The sequence below is a fragment of the Nyctereutes procyonoides genome, unplaced genomic scaffold (assembly GCF_905146905.1).
Source record: "Nyctereutes procyonoides isolate TBG_1078 unplaced genomic scaffold, NYPRO_anot_genome, whole genome shotgun sequence".
Lineage (NCBI taxonomy): Eukaryota > Metazoa > Chordata > Mammalia > Carnivora > Canidae > Nyctereutes > Nyctereutes procyonoides.
Genome location: NW_026575139.1, coordinates 35120862 through 35148678, shown reverse-complemented (window position 1 = coordinate 35148678; position 27817 = coordinate 35120862). Strand labels below are relative to the sequence as shown.

The window sequence follows — 27817 nt, the reverse complement described above, 5'->3', positions numbered from 1 at the left end:
CAATTTATTAAATATTAATTTACATTTGTGTAACTATTGATTTTTTAAAAAACCCTTCTGCTATTACCTCACTTACTGTTCACAGTAATTTCTTGAATTCTGGAAAACACATTCATAAATGAAAAATTAGTCAACTTTCTGAAGATTTGGGTTTGGGTTCTAGGACTGTTACTTTGCCACTTAACAATGAGGGATCTTAGCAAGTTTCTTTGTTTCTGTAGGACTTGGTTTTCTCACTTATAAAATGGAGACAATGATCTGTTTCCAGAAGTAACATAAAAAATTGCATTTTCAGTACATTTCTAAACTGTAAGAGTTATGGAAGTTTCAGATCTTATAATTATTCTAGTTTTAAAGATAACCAAATTAAGGCACAAGAGGTTAAGGTGGTTGGTCACCCAAGGAAAGAAGAAAGTAAGAAATGTTACTGTGGTTAAAAATATAGATTTTCTAATTCCTAGTCAATATTTTTTCTATATTATCACAGATAATCTTAGAATATTGCTAAATAGACTTACTGACAACAAATCAAGTAAAAACATATATCTACAGACACACACACACATACACATAGAGATAAAGAATTTATTATGATGGTCTGGGATATTATACAATGGTAAAAAGAGCTTTTCATTTCTTGGTCATATCTTTGGGAAAGGAAGTATAACCACATGAGTTTATATATTCTGAAGTAACAAGTAGAATAATTGAATGAAACCTTACTTTCCTTGACAATGGCACCGGTCTTCACACTATGGTCAGCAGTCATGGTCAATCACTCACCCAAGCAATCTTTCAAAGGCCTCTGAGAAAACCTCCTCAGATTCAAAATGTCTAAAACATCAGGGACTTTCTTTCTACACCATATGCTTATTACCAGGAGCTTGAGAATCAGAATTTTAGAAAAAATTCAAGTAAAACACAGCCTTCAGAACACCTCTAATCCAAAAGACTGTTGGGCGGGAGGTGTAACAACAAGAAAATGAAGGAAGGTGGGAGAAACCAGGAAACCATTTCTCCCTGAGAAACCAGAGAGAATGTAAAGGATATGTCCTTCTGAGAACATATCAGCAGACCTCTTCAGTTTGGTCTTTGCCTTTACATTTTGTTTTGCCTGGAGTGTAGGAGAGGGAGTTCTTTACTACTTTGCTTCCCTATAGGATACTGACATTATAGAAGTTGCCCACAAGAGTAAAGGTCAAATCCCCAGGCTTTTAATGCACAAAAGTTATCCTGTGTGGTAAATCAAATCAGTGGCAGGTTATTCAGTTTTTCTATGTAGATAACAAGCTCATGAGGTAGAAAGTCTCAAAATGTCATTTGTCTCCCCATCTTCAGGCCTGTGTTGTTCCAGACAGAGCAGCAGTCACACTACTTCTAAAGAATAACATGCTGTCTTCACACTACAAAAGGTTGTCATCCTAGAAAAGGCAACTTTAACCTAAAATCTATGTCAAGTTGAGTCTCCCTTTCCAACAAAAGCAGTATTTCCTTAGAATACCTAACACTATATGGGAAGTTCAAAAATACCAAGTTCATCAGCTCTGTAAACAGGTATAAATTTAAAACCTATATGATATATGATTTAAAACGTTTAGAGAACTAATTACATGTATTTTTATTTAAAGAATCCTTGGAAGAGGGATTTTGGTTAGAGGCAAGGGGCCAGAGAGACCTTTGGAATAAAGGCTGAATGGGGGTTGAACATTGTGGGGGTCTAGGATATTCATCACAGAGGTCCATGAGATCAGACAGACTGGCTGGATAATATTAGCCCTGCTTCCCATATGGATCATATGTCCCAGCATGGATGTAAGTGCTGGGACTCTCTAAATAGAAAATGTTGCACACTTGGAAATATTCACAATTTCCATACAGAGGAGCCATTTCCCTGGTTTTCCTTATTGTCAGGACAGTTTCATTCATAATCTAAGTATTTCACCTTATAGCTGAGCTATTTTCTCTCTCTTCTTTTAGGGAGGAATAGGTGATGACAAAAACTGATCACAATGCCCTGCATATTTTAAGGTCAGGCAATTGCTGCTCTGTCAATGGCTTTCCAGTCTTGCTGTCCACGTGACCCATTTGCAGGGAATCCTTACCCTCTATAACTGCTAACTGTGGTTCAGAATCTGAAGGGGGACCCAAGAATCTGCACCTTGATAAAGCATCCAAGTGATTCTGGTGTACTTAGTTCACAATCCTCACTTTTCCCTATGGTCTGATATAAATCATCCTCCAAAATGTTCAAGGCCATGAGGCATCTCCTCCATGTTACCTGCAACCCTTTGGGTCAAAATCTTTTTGTCTGGTATTCCACTGGTAGAGATTGAATAGTCTTTTAAAGTGTAAATATATGTATGTAATATGTAATATGTACATTATATTGTGAAATATATGTGTGTTATATACATATATGTATTTTTATATATTTATATGTATTTGTTAAAATTTTATACACATTTTATAAATGTACATTTATATACATGTTTATGCATGTTGTACATAATATATAAATGTTATATATTTTATGCATATGTCTGTTATACCTATATGTTATAAATGATTCATATGTACTATGATTCTACTTGTACTCATTAGGGGAGAATACTTTATTCTCTTCTCATTATGTATCCAAATGAAGTAACTGTTACAAGGCTAATATTACTAGCATTTTCCTTTGTCTTATACTTTCTTCTACCCAGAAAAGGAGTGATCTCTCTGGTTGGCTAAGTTGGAAAAAGAAGGTGAGCCTATCCATTTCCTCTCCTCTAAGAAGTCTTTCTTGTAGAGATGGAGCATTTGGCCCATCTACTGAGGCAAGAGGGTATCAGAGCAGGTTCTTCCATATTAGGGAAGAGCTTTGGCTTCCCAGCCAGATTAGTGCCTAGATGGTAAACACACCTGATTTGGCACTAACATGTAGGAAGTCCACTTGATAAAACCCTAAAGCCATATCCTCACATCAGCTTTCTTAGTAATCATAGTCATATTTTGTTCTCTCAGTTGATTCCAAATATGAGCTGAACACAGGAATATTCTATCTTGGATCCCTTGTATCTTCACAATGCCACAAAAGATAGATGTCAGGCTTGGCCAAAGAATGGCTATTTCTAAGCTCAAAAAAAGCTGTGTGGAGAATAAGATTTGTAGGGAGTGGGGATGGAGGAAAGATTAGAAGTTCGAGGAGGTAAGAGGAAAGTATGAACTCACCAAAGGGAAAATATATGTTACAATTTTCTCACAACCCTGCTCTGTTACAGATTTTTTTATAGCATTAACTTCTCTTCAACAAATTAAACAATTCTAGCCTTTTTAACATTTTTATAGAGATATTATTTATGTTATATATTATAAATCCATTTAATAATAACTATATTCAGTCCTCTTATTAAATAGAAGGCACTCAAATATTGATTCACTTACCTGCCAAACATTTTTTGAAAAAAAAAATTTTTTTGAACATTACAGTACAAAATACTACTCTAGGTGCTATATGATTATTCACAATCTTTGGCTTCAAGCAGTTTACGATTTGGTGAGAACAATGGGCCCAAAATAAAAGGTATAATCAAAGATTCAAGGAACTCAATTCAATAAACTCAAGGAACTACTACTATTCTAAGTTTACTCTCGTGTCCAGATGATGCCATTCAGGATACAGGGTGAGGGTCACATTGTTGCCTTCAGAAAAAAATTGACATTTTTGACTGGAGACTTTTTCTCCCATCCATGAGTTGCTCTTTTTTAAATGATAGATTTTTCTTCCTGCTTTTCTTTTAATTAATAACCTTGTGGAATATTTTTCACTAAAAATGAATTTTACCTTTGCTATGAAATGTCAAACACGAATAAAATGAGCAACATTTTCTTGTAGGGAATATTATGAAAAGGAAAGATATTAGCTCACCTTTTCTTTAACAGATCTGACTAGTGGAATGAGCCTGTTCAAGCAATATTTCTCTTTCTTCACATACCAGTGGCCTTTCTTTATTATGTTCTTTCACAAGCAGATGAATGGATGCAAATAGCATTTTTTTTAAATAAGTCCTTCAGAGATGTCCTAAAGTTAAAGGCAGGTGAAATTAACAATCTTTTGCAAGAAAATGTAGTTGCCTTTCACTTCTAAAAGTGCAATGCAAATTTAATTTCAGGTTCTAAATAAAAGAATGAACTTAGCCCTTGGTTTACAAAACGACTAGGTTAATACTAGATGTAGCTAGGAAAGGTTTTTTTTTTTTTTTCCATCTTTCCCATTGCTTTCCCTGAGTGTTACCCATTAAGGCAAACACACATTTGCATAGTAACTGTTCTGTGGCCACAGGGGCATAGGTAGGAGAAGTATTTCAATGAAGAGCAGAAAGACTGCAGAAGAGCAGTTTGACTGCTCAGACAGTCAAACTTGATAGATACAACTCAGGATGTTTAGAACCTATAGTTAAAGTGCAAGTTTTACATCAAATTATATTGGCTAATGCTAATCTTAGCACACACAACAATAACAGAGCAAGGATGTTGCTCATTAACCTAGGTTAGAGAAATGCAATCCTTGAGTGAAAAGTGACAAGAACTGGACTTGACATCCCAACTCCTGCCTGTTCTCTCAATATGTATCATCAACTAAATTATTTCATCAAATGTTAGAGGCCACAGTTGGGAGTTTACCTCTAATAGTTATGCTAAATGTGGGGAATTTAGAAAGAGGTAGAGATTGATATTGTTTTGTGCTAACAGAAGAAAGTAGGCATCTCCTTTGAGAAAACTCAACATTATTCGGGGTAAGTGTAGAAAGGTTTGTTTCTGCACTTTTCAGCATATTTTACTGCTGTGTATGGAATTCCTTACATATTACATTTTGTTTACAAGAGAGGGAATCTACTTCTACAGAGATTAGACTGAAGTGCTTTGTTAATGTTTCTCTTACTTTGTCATCACCAGTGACTGACAGACAGCTAATACTGCCTGATCGTCCCTTCCCATTAGAATTTTGGAAGAGAACCTTGGGCAACAGTCTGGCAAGGCATTTCTGAAGTGTGTCCTTATCACTATCTTCAACTCCATCACCACTGGCATCATTACTGCTAACATTCACTAAAACCTCATATGAGATACTCTGTACGCACTTAATCCAACAAGTCTGTGAGGTAAGTACTAAATCCCAAACTCCATGAGGACAAGGAAGTATCTGGTTTATTTACTCCTGGATATTCTGCATTTAGAAAAGTGCCTGGAACTTAAGAAGCACTCCATGGACATTTATTGGCTACTGTCAATCTCATTTTATAGGTGTATGAACAGAGGCATAATGAGTAAACTTATGTGCACAAGACCATACACTTGAACCCAAAGCTGACTTTCTAGTCCTTACAAAGAGAGATGTTAGAACATTCCCTGGGGAAGAGTAGAGATACCCCTTGCCTATGGTTGTAAACAGGATCACTTTTATTTTTGAATTAGGTGGATGCTATGGCCCTCTTCTTCCCAATTGTTTAAGAGTGAAGGAGCCATGTGTTTGGAGCACTCTTCCCCCTTTCCTTCACTAAAACAGCTAAAGATTAATTCTAAATTGCACGTCTAATTCTAGTGAAGAAATAATTCAAGTGCTGCCTAAAGAATCCCAAATATTGCCATTTCCCTTGACTATTTTTGGACAAATTTTAACCAGTTAAGATGTATTTGCTCACAGTAGTCCAATGGCAAGTCTAAATTTTTCATGTTTCATTTCACAAAGAATTTTCTAATTTATCAAAAGTATAATCTTTACAAATTCTTATTGAACCTGCATTCAAAACTATCCTAATAATTATCAGAATTAAAAAAAATAAATAAGATACCTCTTTTCCTGCTACTTTCTCCTCGGTGCATAACGGCTATCAGGCTTTATCTACTACTAGAAAGAGAAACAGCACACACTGCTTTAAATCAATGAATTCTGCAATATTATTACTTATGAATGAACAAATGTCACTGGAGTGCTAGAGAGCAAAGAGCAGTTGAAGGTATGGGATAACAGACTTTTCTGTCTCTTATCTGTCACTTGAGTGAAAAGTGACAAGAACTGGACTTGACATCCCAACTCCTGCCTGTTTCTCTCAATATGTATCATCAACCAAATTATTTCATCAAATGTTAGAGGCCACAGTTGGCCTCTGCAAAGCAACTTACAGTAAATATTGAAGAAAATGCTACTGTGGTAAGTGGTACAGGCATAGAGAGAAAGGAGAGATCACATGGAGCTGGAGGATAGGAGAATGGAGAAAATGGGGACAAAGCTGATCCTTGAGGAAGGAGCTGAAGTCATAGGATAAGATGATCAATTTATTTTATAAAATAGTAATTCAAGTTTCATAATGTAGTTTTTCCCCAGGTTGCCTTCCATTTGTCTAAATCTTGATGATTTCACTGTCCCATATTTTAAAGATGTCATCTCAAATTTTAAGTTCAGAGAACAGTAGTCTTTTTGGATCACAAGAAAGGTATAACTTAGGCCTTGCTCTCCATTGAAAATAACCACTTGTGTTGCTGTATGAATTGCTATAGTTTGTCTTTATCATAGCTCTGGTCACTCACATTAGTCTGATTTTATTTTGGTGAGGTATTAATTACATCTCTGATGTATTAACCAAAATTAATCAACTGTATCTTTGACGGACTGGAACACACCTGACTATTGAATCCTGCCACCCTCTGAAATTTAAAGTAGCAGTTTTCTAAATAGCTACTAAATCATATTTTTCTGAAAGGGGTTTGGACAAAAAGAAAAAATACCTGGATTTGAAATTCTATGGCAAATTTATTTCTGAAATATGGATATTTGACCAAGGAAAATACAGAGGTGCCTGTGCTTCCAGAAAGAGATTGATATGTTTGTTTTGTAAAATTTACTCAAAACTTGGAAATTCAAGTGTCTTACATGCTGTTTGGTATGGTAAATCCAGTTTACCCTCAAGCATCAGATACACTTTCATAATAATTACATTTGTTGCAAGTTTTTTCTGCTGACAGACTTGTCTTGATGGTTCTTTTAATTTTTAAAGTTCTCTGTCTCTCTCTCAGCATTGTTTGAGCTTCATTAATGTTGTCAACCTTCACAGAATTGCTGGTTCATAATTAAAAATACCCTTTTAAAAAGAATGTGCCAAGTAGAATGGCCTAGGAACCCCCAAACAGAGATTTTTTTTTTTAGCTTGGCAAAGTTACCAAATCCAAATCTCTCATAGTTTTTCTCACCAGGGCAAACAGCTATATTGCAAACACTTGGGAGAAGTCAGCTGCATTAGAATAAAGGGACTGAGGCCCTGCCAGGCACTTTCTTTACTCCACACCACCACTCCCACCCACAACAGCCTAAAGAGAAAGTCTTCCTGGTATATGATTTCAGTAACAAGCCACTTGGTGACTGTCAGGTGTGGAAATGTTGCTATTAACAAGCCAGCAGTTAGCCTCATTTTATGGAATCACAACTCTGGAAGGCTGGATTTGATGTCTTGTACTTGCTTTTGTTGGCACAGCAGACCCTTCCCCATATGTAATAGCGCACTCTATCAGGGTAACTGGGTCGTTTGACAACCCAGTTTCTGAATTTCCAAATTTAAGAAACTCTCTTTTCTCACTCAAGAGGGGGGTTATGTATCTTCCTGTCGTGGGAAACAAAAAACTTTCAAAGGACCTGTGTTACATATTACCCATTTAACATGCTGGGATTATGACGCCATTCACAACCACATTTATAGTCGTTGCTAAAGCACCTGTAAAAGAGGGAAGCAAATTCCTAGACAGGGTCCAGTGCCCCACATTACTTCTGTGGGCTGCTGTTCAGGGAACCTAGCTGCTTCCGACAAGCAAAATTAGCCGTTACAGTCTTTCCTCTACAGTTTGCATTCCAGATTGTGAGTTTCCTAAGGAAGAGTGCCTCTACTGAACTGCTACAGATGACAGCACTCTCTAAAGGATAAAACTGTGGACACAGAGCAAACCCCAGTGAAATCAAATGCCACCTTCTGAAAGTGTTGGATAAATCAAGTATACCTGATTCAGAAAGAAGAGGCAGAAAATGAATGACTTTCTCTGGGAGAAATTACTGTAGCCTCCCTGGGTCATCTGAGTGTCTCTGATTATTTGGTAGGATGACTTGATTTGATTCCTTTGGGGAAGATCACTTGATTAGAATGTCAAAATCTATGAATTGCACCCCTCAGATAGGAAAAAAATGGACATTCCAGGAAGGCAGATACCATTTTGGTCAAACAGTTAACTATTAAGAATTCAGTCTAACCACAGAGCAGATCTCTATTTTTTCATTTGCAAGATATATATTTATAATGCTCTAAAATGCTTCCTAGTCTACATATATTGATATGTATTAATATGATATTTATTTTATTTTATTGGCAATAGTCTGAACTCACTATAAACACCTTGAAACCCCTCCTCTGAATAACCAAAAGTCTTCTGATATCTGTTGTAAGATGTTACAAAAGCTACTTCTCAGAATCAGCATGGAATCCTTTTGAATACATGTCTATTGAGCTCAATATTTTCTCAGGTTCCTTAGAGGACAGAAAACGCAGAGTCAGTAGATTAAGCTCAAAAAGTGAAGGGAAGAAATTCCTACAAGGACAAACTACATAATCAAATTTAGATGTTATCTTGGGGACTGGGGAGGGAGGAATTCCCCCAAAAGAGCTCTGCCTGAAACTATACTAAAATACAGATCATGAACAGATCCAAACTTAATATTATATATGTGTATACATATGTATACATACCTATTATTATATATTATACATTTTATGTTATATATATAATATACATATATATATTACCACAGAGGTGATCCATTGAATTAGTTTTCCATAACAGAGAAGGAAAAAGATACATAAGAAATTAGCATAGGAAAAATTGAACATATTCAAAATTCAAGTCAATACCAAAAGTGATTAGGGAAGCAAATATTACATACATTTTACTCTTAATAGAAATCCTTGCTTTTTCATTGAAAAGGAAGGTTTCCTTTAAATGAAGATGGTGTGACATAACATTGTACTTCCAAAGACCCCTATCAAATATTAATTAAGAAGCCTTAGACACATGGATACGAACAGTCTGGTATCCAGCTACGATGACCCTAAAAATGCAGCATTGTAAGGCAGGACTCAGTGGACGGTTGGCTACTTTGAGGATTCCCAAGAAAAAAAAAAATTATAAAATGTCTACCTCCTTGTGTTAAATACTATTCTGACTATACTAAAGGCTTGTTTCCCTCATTTACTACCAGAATGCATATTTTCTTGCAATAAAAATAAACTCTAGTTTTGAAAAAAGGAGCTATCGAACAGTATAATCTACTGTCAAGTATGTTGGTAAATTATTGAATCCTGCCCCCACTGTGAAACTTGAGAAACTCTGTCCTTAAATAGTCCTTTGGAGGCATTACTGAAGAGTGAGGGATCTGTGAACCTATGTCCTGGTAACTAAATGTGGAAAAGTTCTTTATTCTGTCTGGAAGCAGATCAAGAGAGCCCTAAATAGAAGCAGCTTAAGGAATCAAAAGACTGCATAATTAAGTCTCTGCTTCCTCTAAATGCACATGATAAACTTCTGGAATTGCTGAAAGTCTGCCTCTTTTATTTAACCACCATCAGGGGAGTGAGAGCCAGCTTGGAGCTGAGACACGGAGGCTGGAAGCTCGGAGCAGCTATCAGCTGTGTTGCCATGAGCAAGTCCCCTCACCTCTCTTAGCTCCCTTCCCTGCGGTGGTGATTTGAAACTCAAATGGGACAGTGCCTGTTATGTGTAAACTTGCAAGGCGGTGAGCTCTGTCAGTTTGGAAGGGAAAATTCTACAAGCCGCAACACGTAGGCAGGGCTACTGTCAAGGGTGCTGGTAGTTCACAGTGAATTTGCAATCCTAACGATCAGCTAAGAGAATGAAAATTACAGCTGCCCCCTGCTCAGGTTCAAGGATGTATGCAGATGCTTCAAAGGAAACAAGAAAAAAAAGTTTGTTCTTCCAAGTCCTTTTGAATGAGAGGAAGGTACTGTTCTGACAATCACAGCCCCTGGCATCAGGTGATCTTAATTCAAGCAATGATGTCAAAATTGCTGTATTCTGAAAGTGCTAGAGAGACTGCTGCACCGTGTGGAATCTGCGGGCCTCAATGGCTCAACACTGCAGCTGGAAGTTAACTCTAATTGTGATTTAGCACTATTAGTAATGGTCCTTTTCATAATCCTATTTCATAAGGCTCTTTGCCAAAACTGTCAAGGGTATCATTTGTTTTTATGGATGACAGTGATTATTCCAGTCAATGATGATAAAAACTGTGCTGGCCAGTATTGTCTGCTTCACTTTTTACTCGTTCACTGATTCACTCATTCAATTACCTGGCAGGCACTATTCTGATCATTGGCAATAGAGATCACAGAAAATACCTACTTCAAGGAGCTCGTTGTTGAGTTGAAAACAACAAAAATGTATATAGGAAACCAAAGTACTGCAATCAGTGTTATGAGAGAAGCATAGATTCTACGGAATACTTCAGAGTTTTTATGGAGACCGTATTATCTTTTGTTCCAAATGTGGACAGTGAGTTTTAGTGACATCTTTTTAGTGGCATGACAAAAAATGCAGGTATGTGAAATGAATGTACTCCTGTATTTTGTTCCACTGGTATACCAGGGTGGAAGAAAGGGAGAAGAAAGTAGTAAAGTTGGAACTCCCCTTATCACAATCTGCCGCTACCTCTTCAAAGATGCCAGTACTGACCTCTCAAGTACATGTAGTCTACAACATGTATCCACCAACTACTCAAAGCCTCTTTGGTATTCAATTCCAGTCTGTTTTCCATCCATAAAAGGTAATTTTTCCAGAGATGCTTCATTGCTTACAGAAAAAAAAGACATTCTGTGCCACTGGATTCACCAGGATAAGAATGCTTTCTGGAGAGAAAAATAGTTACTGAGTTTTGAGCCTATGCTAATGCAAGAATGAGCCGAACCCAGTATTTCTTACTATTGTAACATTAAAATATAGGATTGGAAAAATATATATATAGGATTGGTGCTATCCCTACCCATAAAATGGCCAGCTGGCTTCTACTACTCTCTGCTTAAGAACAGTGCCATTTGTGGAAAAGGACGCTAACTTTATGGGGTGGAAGAGATAAGTACCTCTATGCTGTTTTTCCAATTTACAATGTATATTCATCATTCTTGAGGGAAATTTTTCTATGTTTAAATGGAAATCCTTTCTTAAATCACTATAGAAGCACAAAAATGTTTTGCTAGTATTGATAATCATGCACTCCCTAAAAGTTACAAAAGTCAGTACTGAATGCTGCTGCACATGCCCAGTAATACAGACCTAGTTCCGCTGTAATTTGATTTTAGAATACTTCTTAAAGTTACTCCATCACATTTAATTAAAAAAAAAAACAAAAACAAAAACAGGATTGTTGTGTCCTCCTCCCAAATTCATTATGTCTAAGCTCTAACCCCCAGTGTGGCTTTATCTGGAGATGGGGCCTCTAAAGAAGCAATTACGGCTAAATAAAGCCATAAGGTTGGGGCTCTGCTCTAACAGGATTACTGTTCTTAGAAGAAGAAACACCAGAGAGCTCCTTCTTTCCTTCCTTACATGCATGCACAGAGGAAAGGCCATATGAGCACACAGCAAGAAGGCAGCCATCTGCAATCCAAGGACAAAACTTTCACCAGACACTGACCTTGCTGGCGCTTTGGTCTTAGATTCCTAGCCTCCAGACTGTCAGACAGTACATTTCTGTTTAACCACCCAGTCTGTGTTACGTTGTTATGGCACTCTGAGCAGATTAATACAAGCGATAAATTAATATTGCTAACAGGTCTTGGATTACCTTATATCTGAACTAAGGGATATAGAGATGTTCAGTAAAAAAAAGTATAAACTAGGAGCAAGATGGGTCCCCGAGGCAACATTTCTTTGAGACCACAACTACGGGCAAGTGTCAGTTTGACATCATTTTTTATCAATATCCCAGGGGACCCTCTCTTCACAATAGTAGATGTACTAGAAACATTTTCTCTGGAACCATTTGGCTTAGAAATTTTCACAACACTAGCAACAAATTCAGCAGAGCCATGGAATGAAAAGACACATTAGTTCCCTGGCCATGACAACTCAATCCAGAACCACAAGAGGGGTTCATACTCATTAATAAATAGACATGGCCTTTAAAAAGGAAGCCCAGGGGCACTTGGGTGGCTCAGTTGGTTAAGCATCTGCCTTCAGCTCAGCTCGTAATCCCAGGGTTCTGGGATCAAGTCCTGCATTGAGCTGGCTCCCTGTTCAGCGGAGAGCCTGCTTCTCCCTCTCCCTCTGCCTTCCCCCTGCTTGTGCTATCTCACTCTCTCTCTGTCAAAAAGATAAAAATCTTTAAAATAAAATAAAATAAAATAAAATAAAATAAAATAAAAAAAAGGAAGCCCAGTTTATTACCCAATTTTCAGCTTATATTGACATTTTTCAATCTTAACTACTTTTTTTCCCTTTCAAATTTCAGTTGGCAATCTCTTCATTTGAGTTTTTGGAATTGACCACATAGTAATCTTTGCTCTCATTCCCAACCTAGAGCTGTTCTCAGTGCCAGCTCATTCCCTCCCTGTTTCCTGCTGTCAGGTCTTGTGTCTCCCTAATTCTGTATGAAAATACATGTTTCCTTTTATTTCTTTCTTCCAATCTTTCTTCCTTCCTTTCTCTCTTCCCCCTTTTTAATCAACTAACTTTTTAGCACTAATAAATGTCACTTTGGGCAGTAAACTAGTCAATATTTTTTTCATAACTTCTAATGTGGAAGCACTAGACTCAAGAAAATGAAATTAAAGATGGAAAAATAGGAGTTTTGTTTAATGTGACAGGTTTTCTTTTTATATATGTTTATACTAACTGGAGCAGCAGCCAGTAAAGTTTTTAAAAGTACCAACAAGATAGCAGAGAGTATACGAGAACCACAGTATTATCAACAAGGTACTATTTCACCATATTCAGTAACACCTCTCGAACAGTGCTATTTATATAAGTTACATGCTTTTACTGAAAATGAGACCCTTACAATGCAAGTGACACACCTGCTGGGGCCACACCATTCACACTGGCTCATGCTGAGACAGGGAGTCCTGTTCACAACTCGGAACACTGCCTACAGCTTGGTTCATTTATCCTGAGTCGTGGTGTGAAAAAACACTAAAATCAGTCTATGAATCACATGCAAACTCATGCCATCTACCTTCCTTTCTCCCTCTTAAAGATGAACACAATCAAGTGTTGCATTTTACTCATAATCTTTATACAGGGCTTGTAAACTAGGCTAACTGATAAAAATACCAGCAGCATGGAATTCAAAGGACTTGGATTCCCATCCCAGTTCTGATGCTAACTTGCTAAGCAAACTTGAGGAAGTCATTTATTCTATGGATCTCGGTTTTCTGATCCATAAAGAAAAAAAGTTGAACCAGGTGATCTACAAGATCCTTCCTTCCTCTAGAATATTATTATGTTTAAAATGAAATCCTAATGCCAGTGTCATCATCACCTCCTAGAATCTCTCCTTGTGTCCTCCCTGGGATAAGGTGAATTCATCTCTCCTTGCCCACCTCCCCTCCCCCCCACACACACCATGTACCCTGAATGTAACGGTCGCATGTCACTTATTGGACTCTGTTTGGATTTATTTTATTCTCTTGCTAGACTGCAGGCCCCGAGAGAGCAAGCACTGGATCTTTTATCTCCATGACCCCCTAGGTATGCAGCAGGGCCGCGATGGATGTAGATTGATATACACTGAGCCCACCAATACTTCCTGTGCCACACTTTGTCAAAGGGTCTTGTAAGAAGAGGTACCAAAAATAGTAAATAAAACTCCTTACTATCTTAGCTAAATAGTCTGGAAGAAAATATGCTCATGCTAGCTTGAAAGTGAAGGAAATATTTAGAAATAACTCAAAACCCCAACCACACTTAATGTAGCTATAAGTAAATGTTTAGCACAGACCACACTGTTTGAATAAACAATGTAGGCACAGCAAGCCACTCTCCCGCGTTAGCCTGGCAGGAACCCTCCTAAATCCCAAATTCCCAGAAGCCAATCCAAGGACCCGCTTCGTAAGCAGGTCTTTCAAAGCACAGCAGTCATACCTGTTATGTTAATTCTTTTCACACAGCTGATAAACCTCATTGCATGACAACTTGACATAGTGAGCAGAAATGCACTAATTACTTTAAAAGTCTGATTACAAGTCTTTAAAATTTAGGTATTACCTGTGCTGGGTGTGCTGCTTGCCTTCTCAGACCTGTACCTGAGGCTTGGTCCCCAAGTGAAGAAACATCATTTTGTTATTCCAGGAAATTATATCTTCCATTAATTAAGTAAATAAATACATAAATAAATTCAGCAAGTGAGTCAGCCTTCCTCTGTTGCTCTCTCAGGCCTTTTCTGAATAGGTTTAAACTTATTGAAAACTCTGGAATTGTGTTCTTATCATTGAAAAACTGGTCCTTTTGTTCAACCAAGTTCGGTTTTTGACGGTCGCACTGTGGAGGTATTCATCGCCAGCAATCTAGTAAAGCCTGTGGAACAGGCCTTTCAGAGAAGCTGCTTTAAATGCACAAAATAAAATATGTAGTATTGCAAATAAAAAAAACATTGTATTGAAATCCAGTTATCAAAATATTAAAAAATAATTTCACAAAATAGTCGGTTAAGAGTCTGCCGTAGTCTCAGGTCATGATCCTGGGATCAAGTCGCACGACCCCCATGAGGGGCTCCCTGTTCAGCAGGGAGTCTGTCACTGCTTGTGATCTCTCTCTCAAATAAATTTTTAAAAATCTTTAATAAAAAATAATAATTCATAAAATTATAATCTTTGTACTTTTCTTATTAACACAATAACCTCATCTTAGGAGCGGGTCTATAATAACTACCATAATTATTAAGTAGTGATGAGCCTAAACACTTCAACAAATACAATATAATATAAAAATATCTATGATTTCTTTGGTACTTCTAATAATACTGTAGTTTGTTACCAACTATCATGAGATTAAGAGTTCACAAATTCATTCCATTTATTTCACAAACATTTGGACCAAGAGCAAACAGACTTGCTTTGTTTGACCATATTATTTTAAAAAACAACAAAGCAAATTAGTTACCAAACTGACATGATTTGGTGTAAAAATTCATACCTCTGACTTCTCTGGGGAAAAAAAATATGCAGACCAAGCAACACTGGGCTGGCATTCCACCAAGGCAATGTGCAACCAGACTGAGTAGCTGCCCCTTTTACATATGGTGTGAACTCTAGTCTTCAACCACATGAGCTTGGCCTCACTAGTGAATGTTACTGATCTGGCTTCAGCAGCCACCTCTGCTCTATGGTATTTTCCATTTCATGATAACCTCTGAGTGGCAAGTAGTAGATATGCTTTCTGATACAAGAGGAGAGAATTCTGTTTGCATACTCATTGTCCTCCCTAGCTAACTTCCAGTCTTCTCCTTTCAGCAACTGACACACTAAGGCCTTTGGGAGTCACCTGTTTGTATAAAGTTTTACTAAAGCACAACTATGCTCACTTATTTACATACTGTCTCTGGCTGCTGTGATGAGTTGAACTGTATCTCCCCAGATTCATATCTTGAAACCCTAGTCTCCCAATGTGATGAGGGGAGACTCATAATCACGTTTAGATGAGGCCATGAGGGTGGGGTCCTCATGATGAGATTACTGCCCTAATAACAAGAGGCACTAGAGAGATAGCTTTCCTTCTCTCTCACTCTCTCTCTCCCACCCTCTGTTCCTCTTTCCCTTTCTCTCTCCTTCACTCACAGTCATGAGAAGACAGTGAGAAAGCAGAGGTCTGTAAGCCAGGAAGAAAAAAGCTCTCACTGGGGTACCCAATTGGGCCTACCACCTTGATCTTGAACTTCTCAACCTCCAGGACTGTGGGGAATAAATTCTTGTTGCTTAAGTCTACTGTATTTTGTGATGGCATCCTGAGCTCAGATAGCTGCTTTCACACAATGGCGAGCTTGAGTAGTTGAGACAGAGATTCTGTGGCCCCCAAATCCTAAAATATCTACTGACTGGTCCTTGAGAGAGAAAGTTTATCAACTGCTGCTCTAGTTATTGGATGAAATTATGGTTCTAGTTCTAGAATTTTTATAGAGAGGAACTTAGGATGGTTAGTAGGAACTATGTTGGCATAACAAATCTCTTATTCTTCCATAATGGAGACAGGGGTGGAGGGCAAGCCGCTAAAGCGCTGTCACATCCCTTCTTATTTCGATCACCCAGAATCCCACACTATGCAAAGCTCTCCACTCAGCCACTGCATGTGCTCATGTGGCCAGAGCTGTAATCTGTGATGGCTGAAAATCTGGGTTCCAAAGCCACTCTCCCAACTTACTAGACACATGCCCTTAATTAGTGGGTCTGATAGCTATAAGATATCAAGAGCATACTAAGGACATAGTTTTGATTATACAATTCACAACAAATACTCAATTCACAAAAAAATTCTCAATGCAAGAACACTTGCGGTAACAGCCGTAAGGACAAAATACCCTTTTATTAATTGTTCCACGGGGAACAAAGTGAAAGTAACTGAGCGCACGAGAAACTATAAATTGTTGAGAATGTGTCTGTGGAATATTGTGATGGAAAGAGAAAGATTAAATACTTTGACAAGCCAAAGCAACATGGTAGCATTGAAAGATCTGGGTTTTAGAATCAGATAGAGATGGATTGAAATCCAGACCCTAAGTCATAGTTTCTTTGGCAGCTACCTGTCCCATTCTTAGAACCTTAGCCTCCTCATCAGTGAAATGGAAATAAGGTGCCTCATCTGGGGGTACTGAAATTTCCTAAGATCAATTATTATGTATAAAATGTGTTGAAGTGTATGGCTACAAAATAGGCTCTCAAAATGGTAGTTATTTTTATGAGTCATTGCAGGATATTTTCTCAGTGTTCTTTTTTTTATGAGAATACTTTTTTTTTCTAAGAAAGAAGTGACACTGCCTGACAGTACACCTCTTCCCCACATTTTGCCAAGTTATTGAGACTATCCATCAATTGAAGAAGGGCTGGAGTTATTAAAAAATAAAAAAAAATGAGGGTGCCTTGGTGGCTCAGTCAGTTAAGCGTCTGTTTTCAGCTCAGGTCATGATCTCAGGGTCCTGGGATCCAGCCCTGTATTCGGCTCCCTGCTCCATGGGAAGCCTGCTTCTCTCTCTACCTCTGCCTGCCGCTCCACCTATTTGTGTATGTGTGTGTCTCTCTCTGTCAAATAAATAAATAAAATCTTTTAAAAAGTAAGAAATAAAAATAAAATTAAAAAGTGACACAGGTTGTAACAAGGAACAGCTTATAAAGGGAAGAGGCCATCTGATAGAACTTGTGCAGCAGCACCTGCAGAGGCAGGTACACCATCCCCGGGTCTGGTTAAAAAAAAAAAAAAAAAAAAAAAAAAAAAAAACACAGGAGTGGAACACCTGGGTGGCTCAGCAGTTGAGTGTCTGCCTTCAGCTCAGGGCATGATCCCGAGTCCAAGGATTGAGTCCCACATCGGGATCCCCGCAAGGAGCCTGCTGCTCCCTCTGTCTGTGTCTCTACTTCTCTCTCTGTGTCTCCCATACATAAATAAATAAAAATCTTAAAAGACAAACAAACAAACAAAACACAGGCTGCCTGGCTGGTGCAATCAGTTGAATGTCCAACTCTTGGTTTCGGCTTAGATTGAGATCTCAGGGTCGTGGGATCAAGCCCCGAGTTGTTATCCATGCTCAGCACTCTGCTGGAGATTATTTCTCCTCCTCCCTCTGTCCCTCCCCCACTCTCTTTCTCTCATTAAATAAATAAATAAATAAAAAATCTTTAACACACACACACAGTTTTCTGCCTCTAGCTTAGCTTCTTTTCCTATTAGAGGTACATGCACTCAGCATTCATAACAGTGTTGTGTGTGTGTGTGTGTGTGTGTGTGGTGTGCACATGCTCAGATATGTGAAAAAGGGAAAAAAAATGAGGCAAGAGGGCTTTGTAAAGAACCAAAATTTATTTTCTACTGGTGAGTTGTCTTAATTATCCCTCTTTGAGACCTTGCACTGCAAATATATCAGTTGGTTATTTGATATTAATCCCTCTGGGCCTGAGTCTCCTCATGTGCTTTGAAGGGAAAATAGTTGTCCTTTTTTTCACAGGAGTATTATAAACATCAGATGAGATACTGTGTAAACAACATACTTTGAGGAGGACAGTGACAAACAAGATCTGTCCAGGTGACTGTAACGATGATGGATAAGGGTCTCGGGAATCTTGTGGTATGTGGGGAGACTCCAAAGGTGGCAAAATTTATATTGGAGAAGATTAATAAGATATAAGAGTTTCAAATATCTAATGGGCTGTTTTGTAGAAGAGGAATTTCTCATTGGGAGAGGTAGAGCACAGACCAATGGAGATACATCTCTGCTAAAGAGACTCCACATTTCCTAATGAATAAATAAATTCCACATTTAGTTCATATTAGCTGACATCTTCCACGTCCATCGCTACCTTAACTTTCAATTACTTGTACAAAAAATGTGTTTCACTTACTTGTGTTTCATGTAATATTCACACTTGGCTTCAGCTCCTTAAGCATAGGGACTCTGTGCTTGAACAACTCTACATATAGTCTTGCAGTTGTGGATGCTCAATACCCATTTGTTAACAAAAATAGAAGCAGGAAATGCTATTCAAATATAGATCCAATATCGTGACACAGCTAGTACAAATATGACTCCTGCAGTCATTCTCTCCTAGAACCCCAAGTAAGGAATTATAATGATTTGCTTATGTTCATTTCTATGTTGCTACAGTAGAGATGCTGATTTGTCTTTTGGCTTGATTTTTCTCCTCTGTGTTAACCAAAGGGAAGGTTCTATTTAAGGGGGCAGTGGGAGGGAAGGCTTGTTATTTCAAAATACTTCACCATAGACAGGCAATCATTTTAGATGAAATTCCTTAAGTGCAGTTGTCCAAATGTGTATTTCATTCTTGGCAATAAAAGAGCCCTAGCCAATGTCCAATGACCTATAAATCATAGTTAGATTTCTTTATGCAAATTAAATTTGTGCCACATTCATCAATAAGAAAGAAAACAGTCATGAATATTATATTTGCACAGCAGTGCAATATTAAGGATTGCTATACCTATTTGTAGGATATGTCAGTGTGGCTAATTATTTTTTAAGATAGTATGCTTTGAAAGGATTCAGAGGGAATATGCTTTATGAACTGATCATTAAATGAGAAAAGGTATTTAAATAGAGGCAGGAATATAAGATAAGAAACCAGTTTGGTTAACCTTACCGACTTTTAAAAAACCCACAGAATAAAGTAAGAGACACTCATGTTATTTTTATGGCAGTTATTATAAACCCCAGGAACTAATTAGGTTATAGTATAGTTTGTTTGTTTCTCCTCAGCTCTGTTTTTCATTTTACACTTAAATCAGAAAGATTCAAGTCTTTAACCACATACCCAGGAATCCTCCACCCCCTCAAAAAGTAAACAAAATATAAAGAAAGAGAAAGAAAATTATGTCACTTTACATCAATGCAATCGATGCACTGATACATTGGGTGCAAAATGAAATATCTCTTGCACTCCTCAGTTAATAGAGCATGACACACTGACCCTATCGATACTAATAAAGGAAAATGGAACCACGCAACATACCCGTTTCCTCAGATTGCAAGTAAGAGTGAGATTCCTTGAGAATGAGTTTGCAAAAGCTGTATAAAAGTCTAGGACTTTGAGCAAGGCTTCTCTCTTGATGATGTGGAGGTCACAGTATGTCAGTGCTCGGACATTGGCACATGCGTGAGCAAGGGTGGTTTCCTTCCAGAAGATGTCTCCAAACACATCACCTTTCCCTGGAAAATAGTATAAGATATATATTCAACTATCTACAATAGTTCTTATCCTTATCACTATTTTTTATTCAGCTTCATATACGGTATTGATCTACTAGCATAACGTAGAAACTGAGTACATAACCCCATCCCAATACATATAACAATGCACAATACTTTCATATAATACATAAAGTAACATCACCCTGAATTCAGTTCTTGAAGGAAATCTGGAGTGGTATGAATAAATGAAAACCAACAGAGGAGCCAAAAATCTCATTTTAACAAATAGTTTCATTATCTTCTGCCATCATAACTTTTCCCATTCTGACTAGAAGGAGCAAAGGTGACTTTTTAGTTTCATTCTTTCTTCTGCTCCTTCTGTAAAGATGACAGTAGAATGCGATATTTAAGGATCTACTGTTACAGCCTTTATAAATCTGGAACTGATTGGACATATATATTAAACATACATTATTCAGCAACTAAGTCTTGTGTTCCAAGCAGACTAATAGTGGCCATGACTTATTCCCCAAGGATGCCTTTCCCTTTCTGTTGAAATAAACTTTAGGCAGGACCTCAGGGCCCAGGCCAGGGGTCCCCATCCACCACTACAAAGCTTAAGTTGCTGAGTTAGGGAACACATGGAGACTCAGGCTTGTTATGCTATCAACACTTCCATAAAAAAAAATACAAAACAGTACTACTATACTCTAGTAAAATGTGGATCTTTTTAAAATTCTGCAAATCACACGAAATCAACTCTTCACTTGGGAGCACCATGCACTAGCAACCTGAATTCCACAGTTCACCACCCCAAATCAAGAGTACTTAGTTATCCAAACAAGGTGGGGGGATAAGGAATACCTAGAGGTTAAGTGCCACAAAGACTTTCTGCTGAGGCAGTTCCATAAGAGCCCCTGGCTTCTGAAATGTCCTCAATTGAGGTCTTTGTTCCTCTGCCAGAAAGGGAAGTTTGGTAGTGGAAAAAAAGAGGGAATATATCCAGGCAAGAAAAGATCTTCCTAAAGGCACTATGCCAAAGACTTAGGCTTTTGACACTCTAATCACAGAGGAGGGTAAATATCTGCTCTCATCATGAAATTGAAGTCAGAACTGACAAGAAAAAAATAACAAGAAACCGATCTCATAACACTTCAGGGCAGCCAGACTAGGAGAGAGAAAAGGTAACATGTAACCAGAGAAATGAGAGAGAGAGAGAGAGAGAGAGAGAGAGAGAGAGATGGAGGTTGAGTGACATTATAGATTCTTGCCCACAAAGGCAGTTTAGAAATCCTTAGAATACCAGGAAGCACTCTGAGATGGAAAGAGAAAAATATACATATTATTGAGAAAGTGTTTAACACTACCATGTAATCATATGATCAGCAAAAAATAACCACAGTGGGTATTTAATTAATACTAAGCAATCTTATTTGTTTCTGGACACTCCAAAATTTTCTTTTAGTTAGTGACACTGACCAACAACTCAACTGTCTAATAGCCATGCATAATTCGTCCAAGGACGGTTAGAGACCTGGGACCCAAATTAGGTCTCTGGGGTTAGACAGCATCATACATGACCTAAGGGAAACTTTAATATAAATTTTAAAAATAAACCCTATCTCCACTTACATAGATGAATTTCAGAAATCTGTAAGTGGCATTCTCTAAATTTTAAATAAGTAATTCCAATTATAAGTATTTATTCCAGTTGCATTATCAAAAGTACCAGATTTAATGATAAAAATGTTCATTGACTGAGCACTGAGACATGTATAGAAATGTGGAATCCTTATATTCTACTAATATAACTAATGAAACTAATGTATCACTGTATGTTAATTATATTTCAATTAAAAATAAAAGCGTAAATAAAAAACTGATGAGTACTTATAAAAAAATCATTTAAGTGATAATTATAATGGCCAAAAAAAGGTAGAAATAAGACAAATGTGACTGAATGAATAAATGAATAAACTCAAATACCATAAATTGAAAAGTAGTGATGGAAAAATGCTTAATTTATGAGAAACAACAAAGGCAGAATATCAAATCATACATATGGTATGATCTTATTTTATGTACACTATCCCCCCTAGAAACACAAGAAACACACACAGACACACAAAGCAAATGCACTAAAATGGTAGGTTCTCTCTGCCTTATGGGATAATGAAAGGGTATTATTTTGTCTTACAATTTACATATATTATTTTTGAAACAGAAGAGATCAATGACTGTTATATTATCACAGTGCCTGGTGCTATGAAAATAAAAGGTTTTTTTAAAGGCTGCTTTGATGTACCTCTTCTTCCTTTTTCACTATCGTCACTGTTACACTTTCTATACTGGTTTTTCCTTGAAAAGACAGAAAAAGGATTACCTTTCTTTCTGATTGATTTCTGTGACATTTTTTCAAACTATCACTTATAATACAGCCTCTGATTCATTTATAAGTACTTAGTACTCTTCAACTATTTGATTTTTACATATAGTAACTGCAATAAGAATCAATGCCTTTGACTCAGTAATTTCATTTTTGGGAATCAATCAAGATTTAGAATCAATATGTATAATATTACCTATAGTGTTAACAATCACGACCCCAGGTTGGTAAAATAAACAAACAAATGAATAAATAAAATGTCCAGCAATTATAAACTATCTATTTATCAGCATCAATTTACATAGAATTAAAACTAGCTTTGGGAATAACATGTAAAAATGTTTACCTTATAAGATTAAATGAACAAATAAAGATACAAAGAATAATATAATTTTGGTTACAGTTACAATAAAGGACATAAAAATGAAACTGAAATTCCCAAACTAAAGGAATTGTCAATTAAAAGTACTTTTTCTTATTTTCTTAAAATAAAACAATCATGACAGAACAAAAGTATATTGTATTTTATTATTCTATATAGCATATGTCATTATTAACTTATCAATTAATAATAAATTGTGTTACAAACCAAAAGGGATACAAGACTAAAAGAAAATGCATTTAAATATTTATAGAATTGGCTTCAAGTAATGTGCTTATTTTTTCTTCCTTCTACTTTGTTTTCCAAATTTTTCTCTAATGAATCTGCCTAATTTTTATTTAAAATAGCAAAAAATAGAAAGCTCTGTTCAGAGATGTATTTCCTTACACTTCTTAATAAAATTGAATTAAAATATGTACATAGATCTGTGGAATAATAGACAAATATTCATTGATAAATGTATCATCAATAGATAAAAGGTATTCGATATATAAAATTTCCCCTTGCTAATATAAACCATTTTAATTATGGAAGCATTCAAAGGTCTGTTATGTATTTTATTTTACCTAACTGCTGAAATTAAAATTCTTACCATATTTCTAACAAAAATTTTAAATTTAAATTATTTCTCTTTTTAGTACTATGCATAAATAAAAAGCTTGTGATGTGGAAGAATAGCATTAAGCTAGTATATAAACTCATGAGGGCAGGAAATTTTCTCTGGTTCATCCACTCCTGTCAAACCCAATGCCCAGAACAGTTCAAGAGCTCATGGGGCGCCTGGGTAGTGCTGTCAGTTAATTACCAACTCTTGGTTTTGGTTCACGTTGTGATCTCAGGGTCATGAGATCAAGTCTCAAGATAGTCTCTGCACTCTGCAGGAAGTCTGCTTGAAATTCTCTCTCCTTCTGCCCCTACCCACCATGTGCTCTCTCACTCCCTCTCTCTCAAATAAGTAAATACATTTTAAGAGATCAAAAATATTTATTGAAAAAATATGTGAATTAAAAAAGGGGAGAAGCAGAGAAAGACACAGAAGAATAAATTGGGAAATGTGGGCTTAAAGTTAGATGTGAGGCTCCACCTGTAACCGTGTGGCTTAGATCAAGTGACTAAACTCTCTGAATCAACATCTGTTCTTTTGACCCTAAAGAGAACAAGATGAGCAAAAACTAATGCTTATAGTTTCTGTGCATCTATAACCCTATAGAAGTCAACTAAAAATCATCAAATTCTATTTTTTTAAGATGTTATTTACTTATTCATGAGACACACACACAGCGAGAGAGAGAGAGAGAGAGAGAGAGAAAGAGAGAGAAGCAGAGACACAGGCAGATGCAAGAAGCCGATGTGGGACTTGAACCTGGGAATCCAGGATCACACCCTGAGCCAAAGGCAGGCACTCAACCACTGAGCCACTCAGGTGTCCCTCAAATTCTATTTTCAAGGTAATATTTTTTCTATGTCACATTAAAAAAAAAAAGACTTTAAAATCTAGGGACTCAACTCCAAATCCCATTAAAAGACTAAAACAGTAACAGAAAAGTTGATTTAGTTCAACTTTTTCAATTTGATTGATTTAACCAAAGTAAAACTTACTCCCTGTTTTTCCCCTTAAAAAAGTTTATAGAAGCATAGCAAAACTGATAAATGTGGACAATTCTGTTCCCAGCATCGGAACTCACATTACATAATAAGCAATACGAATTACTTTATGACATAGAATTTCCATTAGGATACACAATGTATCAATTGGATATTCATCTAATCAATCATCTTAAAGTGTGTTTGCTTTATCCAGTTGTCTCTATCATCTTATAGTCACTCAATTCACAATAAATTTTTATGGCACTTTTGGAAGACGTGTCTTGTAAATCAAGTAATTAATTTACCAGCCACAGTAGAGCTGACTAATGTTCTTCTTCAAAGACTATTATGCACATTTATACTGAGGAATCTGCAGAAATCACAAGTTGTGGAGACATAAGATTATGCATGGAATATCCAATAACGGCACAATATCGGGGCTGGTAATTTCTGTTCATCTTCATGGCTATAGAATATTTGATGCTAGTTTTTAGGTCAGCTCTCACTGGGTGCAAGTAGTCTCAGCTATAAACATTTTAGAGCTTGAGAACACTAACCTTCCCCCAAAGCCCTAAAATTAGTAGAAAAGCTCACACTCAACATGAAAGTTGTTGTTTGGCCTATTTATATCTTCTCAGTTCTCTGCATCAAGTCTTATGAAGTGTTTCACTTCTAAACCACAGGAAACAGGATTGTAAAACAGGAGCAAATGTTACAGATTCACGGACTAAGAAACTGGAAAATGCAAAGGCAAAACAGATGACAGTTACAACATAATTAAAGGAGTAATACGAATCATGGTATGTTTAGGGATTATAATCTCCCAAGGTGCTGGTTTTACAGCCAGAGCTTCTTAAAAATTTGAAACACATTATTTGGTGAGATAATTAAATGTGTTAAACAAATGCATAAAAACTATCTTGGTTATTCATCAGTAAATACAGCTATCTAATATAGCCAGTGAATCTCTAAAAACACAGCATTTGAAACTTAGGTCATTTCCTGTTGGGTGCAGTGATAGATCTATCTGAAGATTCTTCTATAGAATGGACCTAATCCATGTATTCACTTTTATTTATCAGTCAGCTCTTCACTATGATCGATTATTGCAGTAGTCTCATAAACTTTATTATGAATACATATGCATAAAAATATTTCTTTATAAATGAACACTATGAGTTTTAGAATTATATGATTTTTAATGGACTTTGACTATTACCAACAACAGCAAGTGTCATACTGGTAATATTTTAGAGGAAAGGAACAGAAAGAACAAGATGATGGGTATGAAAATTAAGAAATTATATAGATGTATTAGAATAGAATCTTTTAAAACATTTAGAATTGATGCCTGCCAATCTTCAGTGATTGATGGCCAAAGTCAAATCTGTTCAACAATTATAATGGATACAAACTAAACTGGAAGACACTTTTAGAGAGGCAAATAACTCTCATCTACTAAAAAAAAATCACTGATTCAACCTTATAGATTTTTATTTACACAACGAGTGAGACAAACAGCTCTTACTAAATAGATGTAAAAATAAAGTATCCTGATATCAATAAGGGATGAAGGTAGAGAAGGAGAGTAGGATAAGACAGTTGGAAAAATGCAAAAGAAACTCTGTAAGTGGAGGTCAGGACCTCAGGAAATCAAAAGAGCATTAAGAAAGCAGGCCAAGCAGCCCACCCAGTCAAGAGGAGAGAACGTCAGCATTTAAGGGAAGGGTGGACGATTCAGCATAAAAACTGAGACAAGTCCTAGGGTCAGAACGAACTGAGGAGTGGAGAAATAGTCTTTCTCTGCAAGGAAGAAAATGCTAAGATTGGTGGCCATTTCTACAATCCCAAAGCATTTCTGAAAGTCTTATTTTCACTTTCATACCTACCAACTAGGTGGACTCCAAACTCTTCCAGGACCCAGAGGAAAGACTTGCAGGCAGAATTTAAGATCCCTCTTTGGTGTTCCGAAGGCTCCTGAGATTCATACTCTGAGCCAGTTGCCCCTAGTCCTGAGCACCTGCCTGGAGGTAAACTAGTCATCTTGAGGACCATATTTTTAGATACTTGGTAGCTGATTAACCATCCTATATGCAAGTAATATTTGGGAAGGGTTTTTGTAATATACATTGGCATGGCACTTAACAGTGTTGTTAGAAAAATCTCTTTTTAATAAAAGGAAACAGAGTGGGAACATTAATAAAAGCATTATGTTTTCTGTCAAGATTAGACCAAACAATTGTATAATTTCAAAATTCTATTTAAAAATAATTATGACCTGGAGTGAATCACCTGATACTGCAGAGCCTTGGCTTCTTCATGTGTTAAGATGACTGTTGTGAGTGCTTTTTCCATAGAGTTAAACTATTTGATGTAATAATGCATGTAAAATAATGAGTACTCAATAACTATTGGTACTTAAATCAGTTTCTCAAAGGGGCCAACGTACATTTTTCAAAAATATATTTCTGATAAATATTAAAATCAAAATGTATGCATGGATTTTAAATTTTACTTAAGCATGGGGAGGAAGGCTCATTTGCTAATTACAAATATGTTTTTTCTTTCTCTAATCCCCTTTTAACTCTTAAATGTTTATTTTCTAAAAAAAATTGATTCTGATTTGCAGAACTTTTTATTCCAGGTGATGGGGAAAGTGATGCCACTTTCAGGAATCCAAGAGAAATCCCCTTTCATAGTTATGATTTCAAGTTTTCTTACTGTGGCCAATGACCACGGTATAAGTTAGACTCTTTCTTGATACTGGGAGTTCCTGATAAAGAACACAGAAGGACTTTTTAATATTATTAAATAGTGTTAAGTGACCTGAAATATTGAACATTTGGCCCACCATATTCTTCTTGTTCAAAGTGCAAAATTAACAGTAGGAAAATGTTTTTTCAATCCATAATAGGTCTATGCTAAAGCTAGAATCTTAGGAAAATGCATTTTACTATAAGCATTTAGAGGAAAGAAACAGAGAGTAGTCAGTATTTCAAGATAAATCATAAACAAAACAGCAACAGAACACAAGATATTTTCATGGGTACCCAGAACAGAAACAATTATGAAAACAGTTTAATGGCAAAACAGTTTAATGTGGATAACTGAACCTTGCTGAGATCCTTTTTAAAGGGTCCTAGCACAGATAACAGAGACAAAAATGAGCAAGATGTTTCAAGTGTTTATAGTGCAGTAGGAGAGTAAACCAGGTAAAAGATGAAAGCAATGGGGCACCTGGGTGGCTCAGTGGTTGAGTGCCTGCCTTTGGCTCAGGGTGTGATCCCAGGATCCCAGGATGGAGTCCCACATCGGGCTCCCCGAAAGGAGCCTGCTTCCCCCTCTGCTTATGTCTCTGCCTCTCTTTGTGTGTCTCTAATGAATACATAAATAAAATCTTAAACAAAAAAGATGAAAGTAGAAAGGACTAAGAACTGCATGTAGGCATGCAGTGGAAGCCCAGAGTAGAGGTGCCGAGTCCAGATCAGGACAAGAAGGAAAAGAATGAAAGAATACGAGGAAACAA

The 27817-nt window shown here is 36.7% G+C and overlaps 1 protein-coding gene across 1 annotated transcript in view; it reads right to left on the bottom strand.

Moving 5' to 3' along the window:
• The window catches only part of KCNH5 (potassium voltage-gated channel subfamily H member 5), a 274356-nt gene that overhangs the window by 34622 nt on the left and 211917 nt on the right, over positions 1-27817 (bottom strand). The window contains exon 10 of the mRNA XM_055304344.1: positions 19758-19954. Within this exon, the coding sequence (XP_055160319.1) occupies positions 19758-19954 (197 nt within the window). The remainder of the gene's footprint in view (positions 1-19757; positions 19955-27817) is intronic.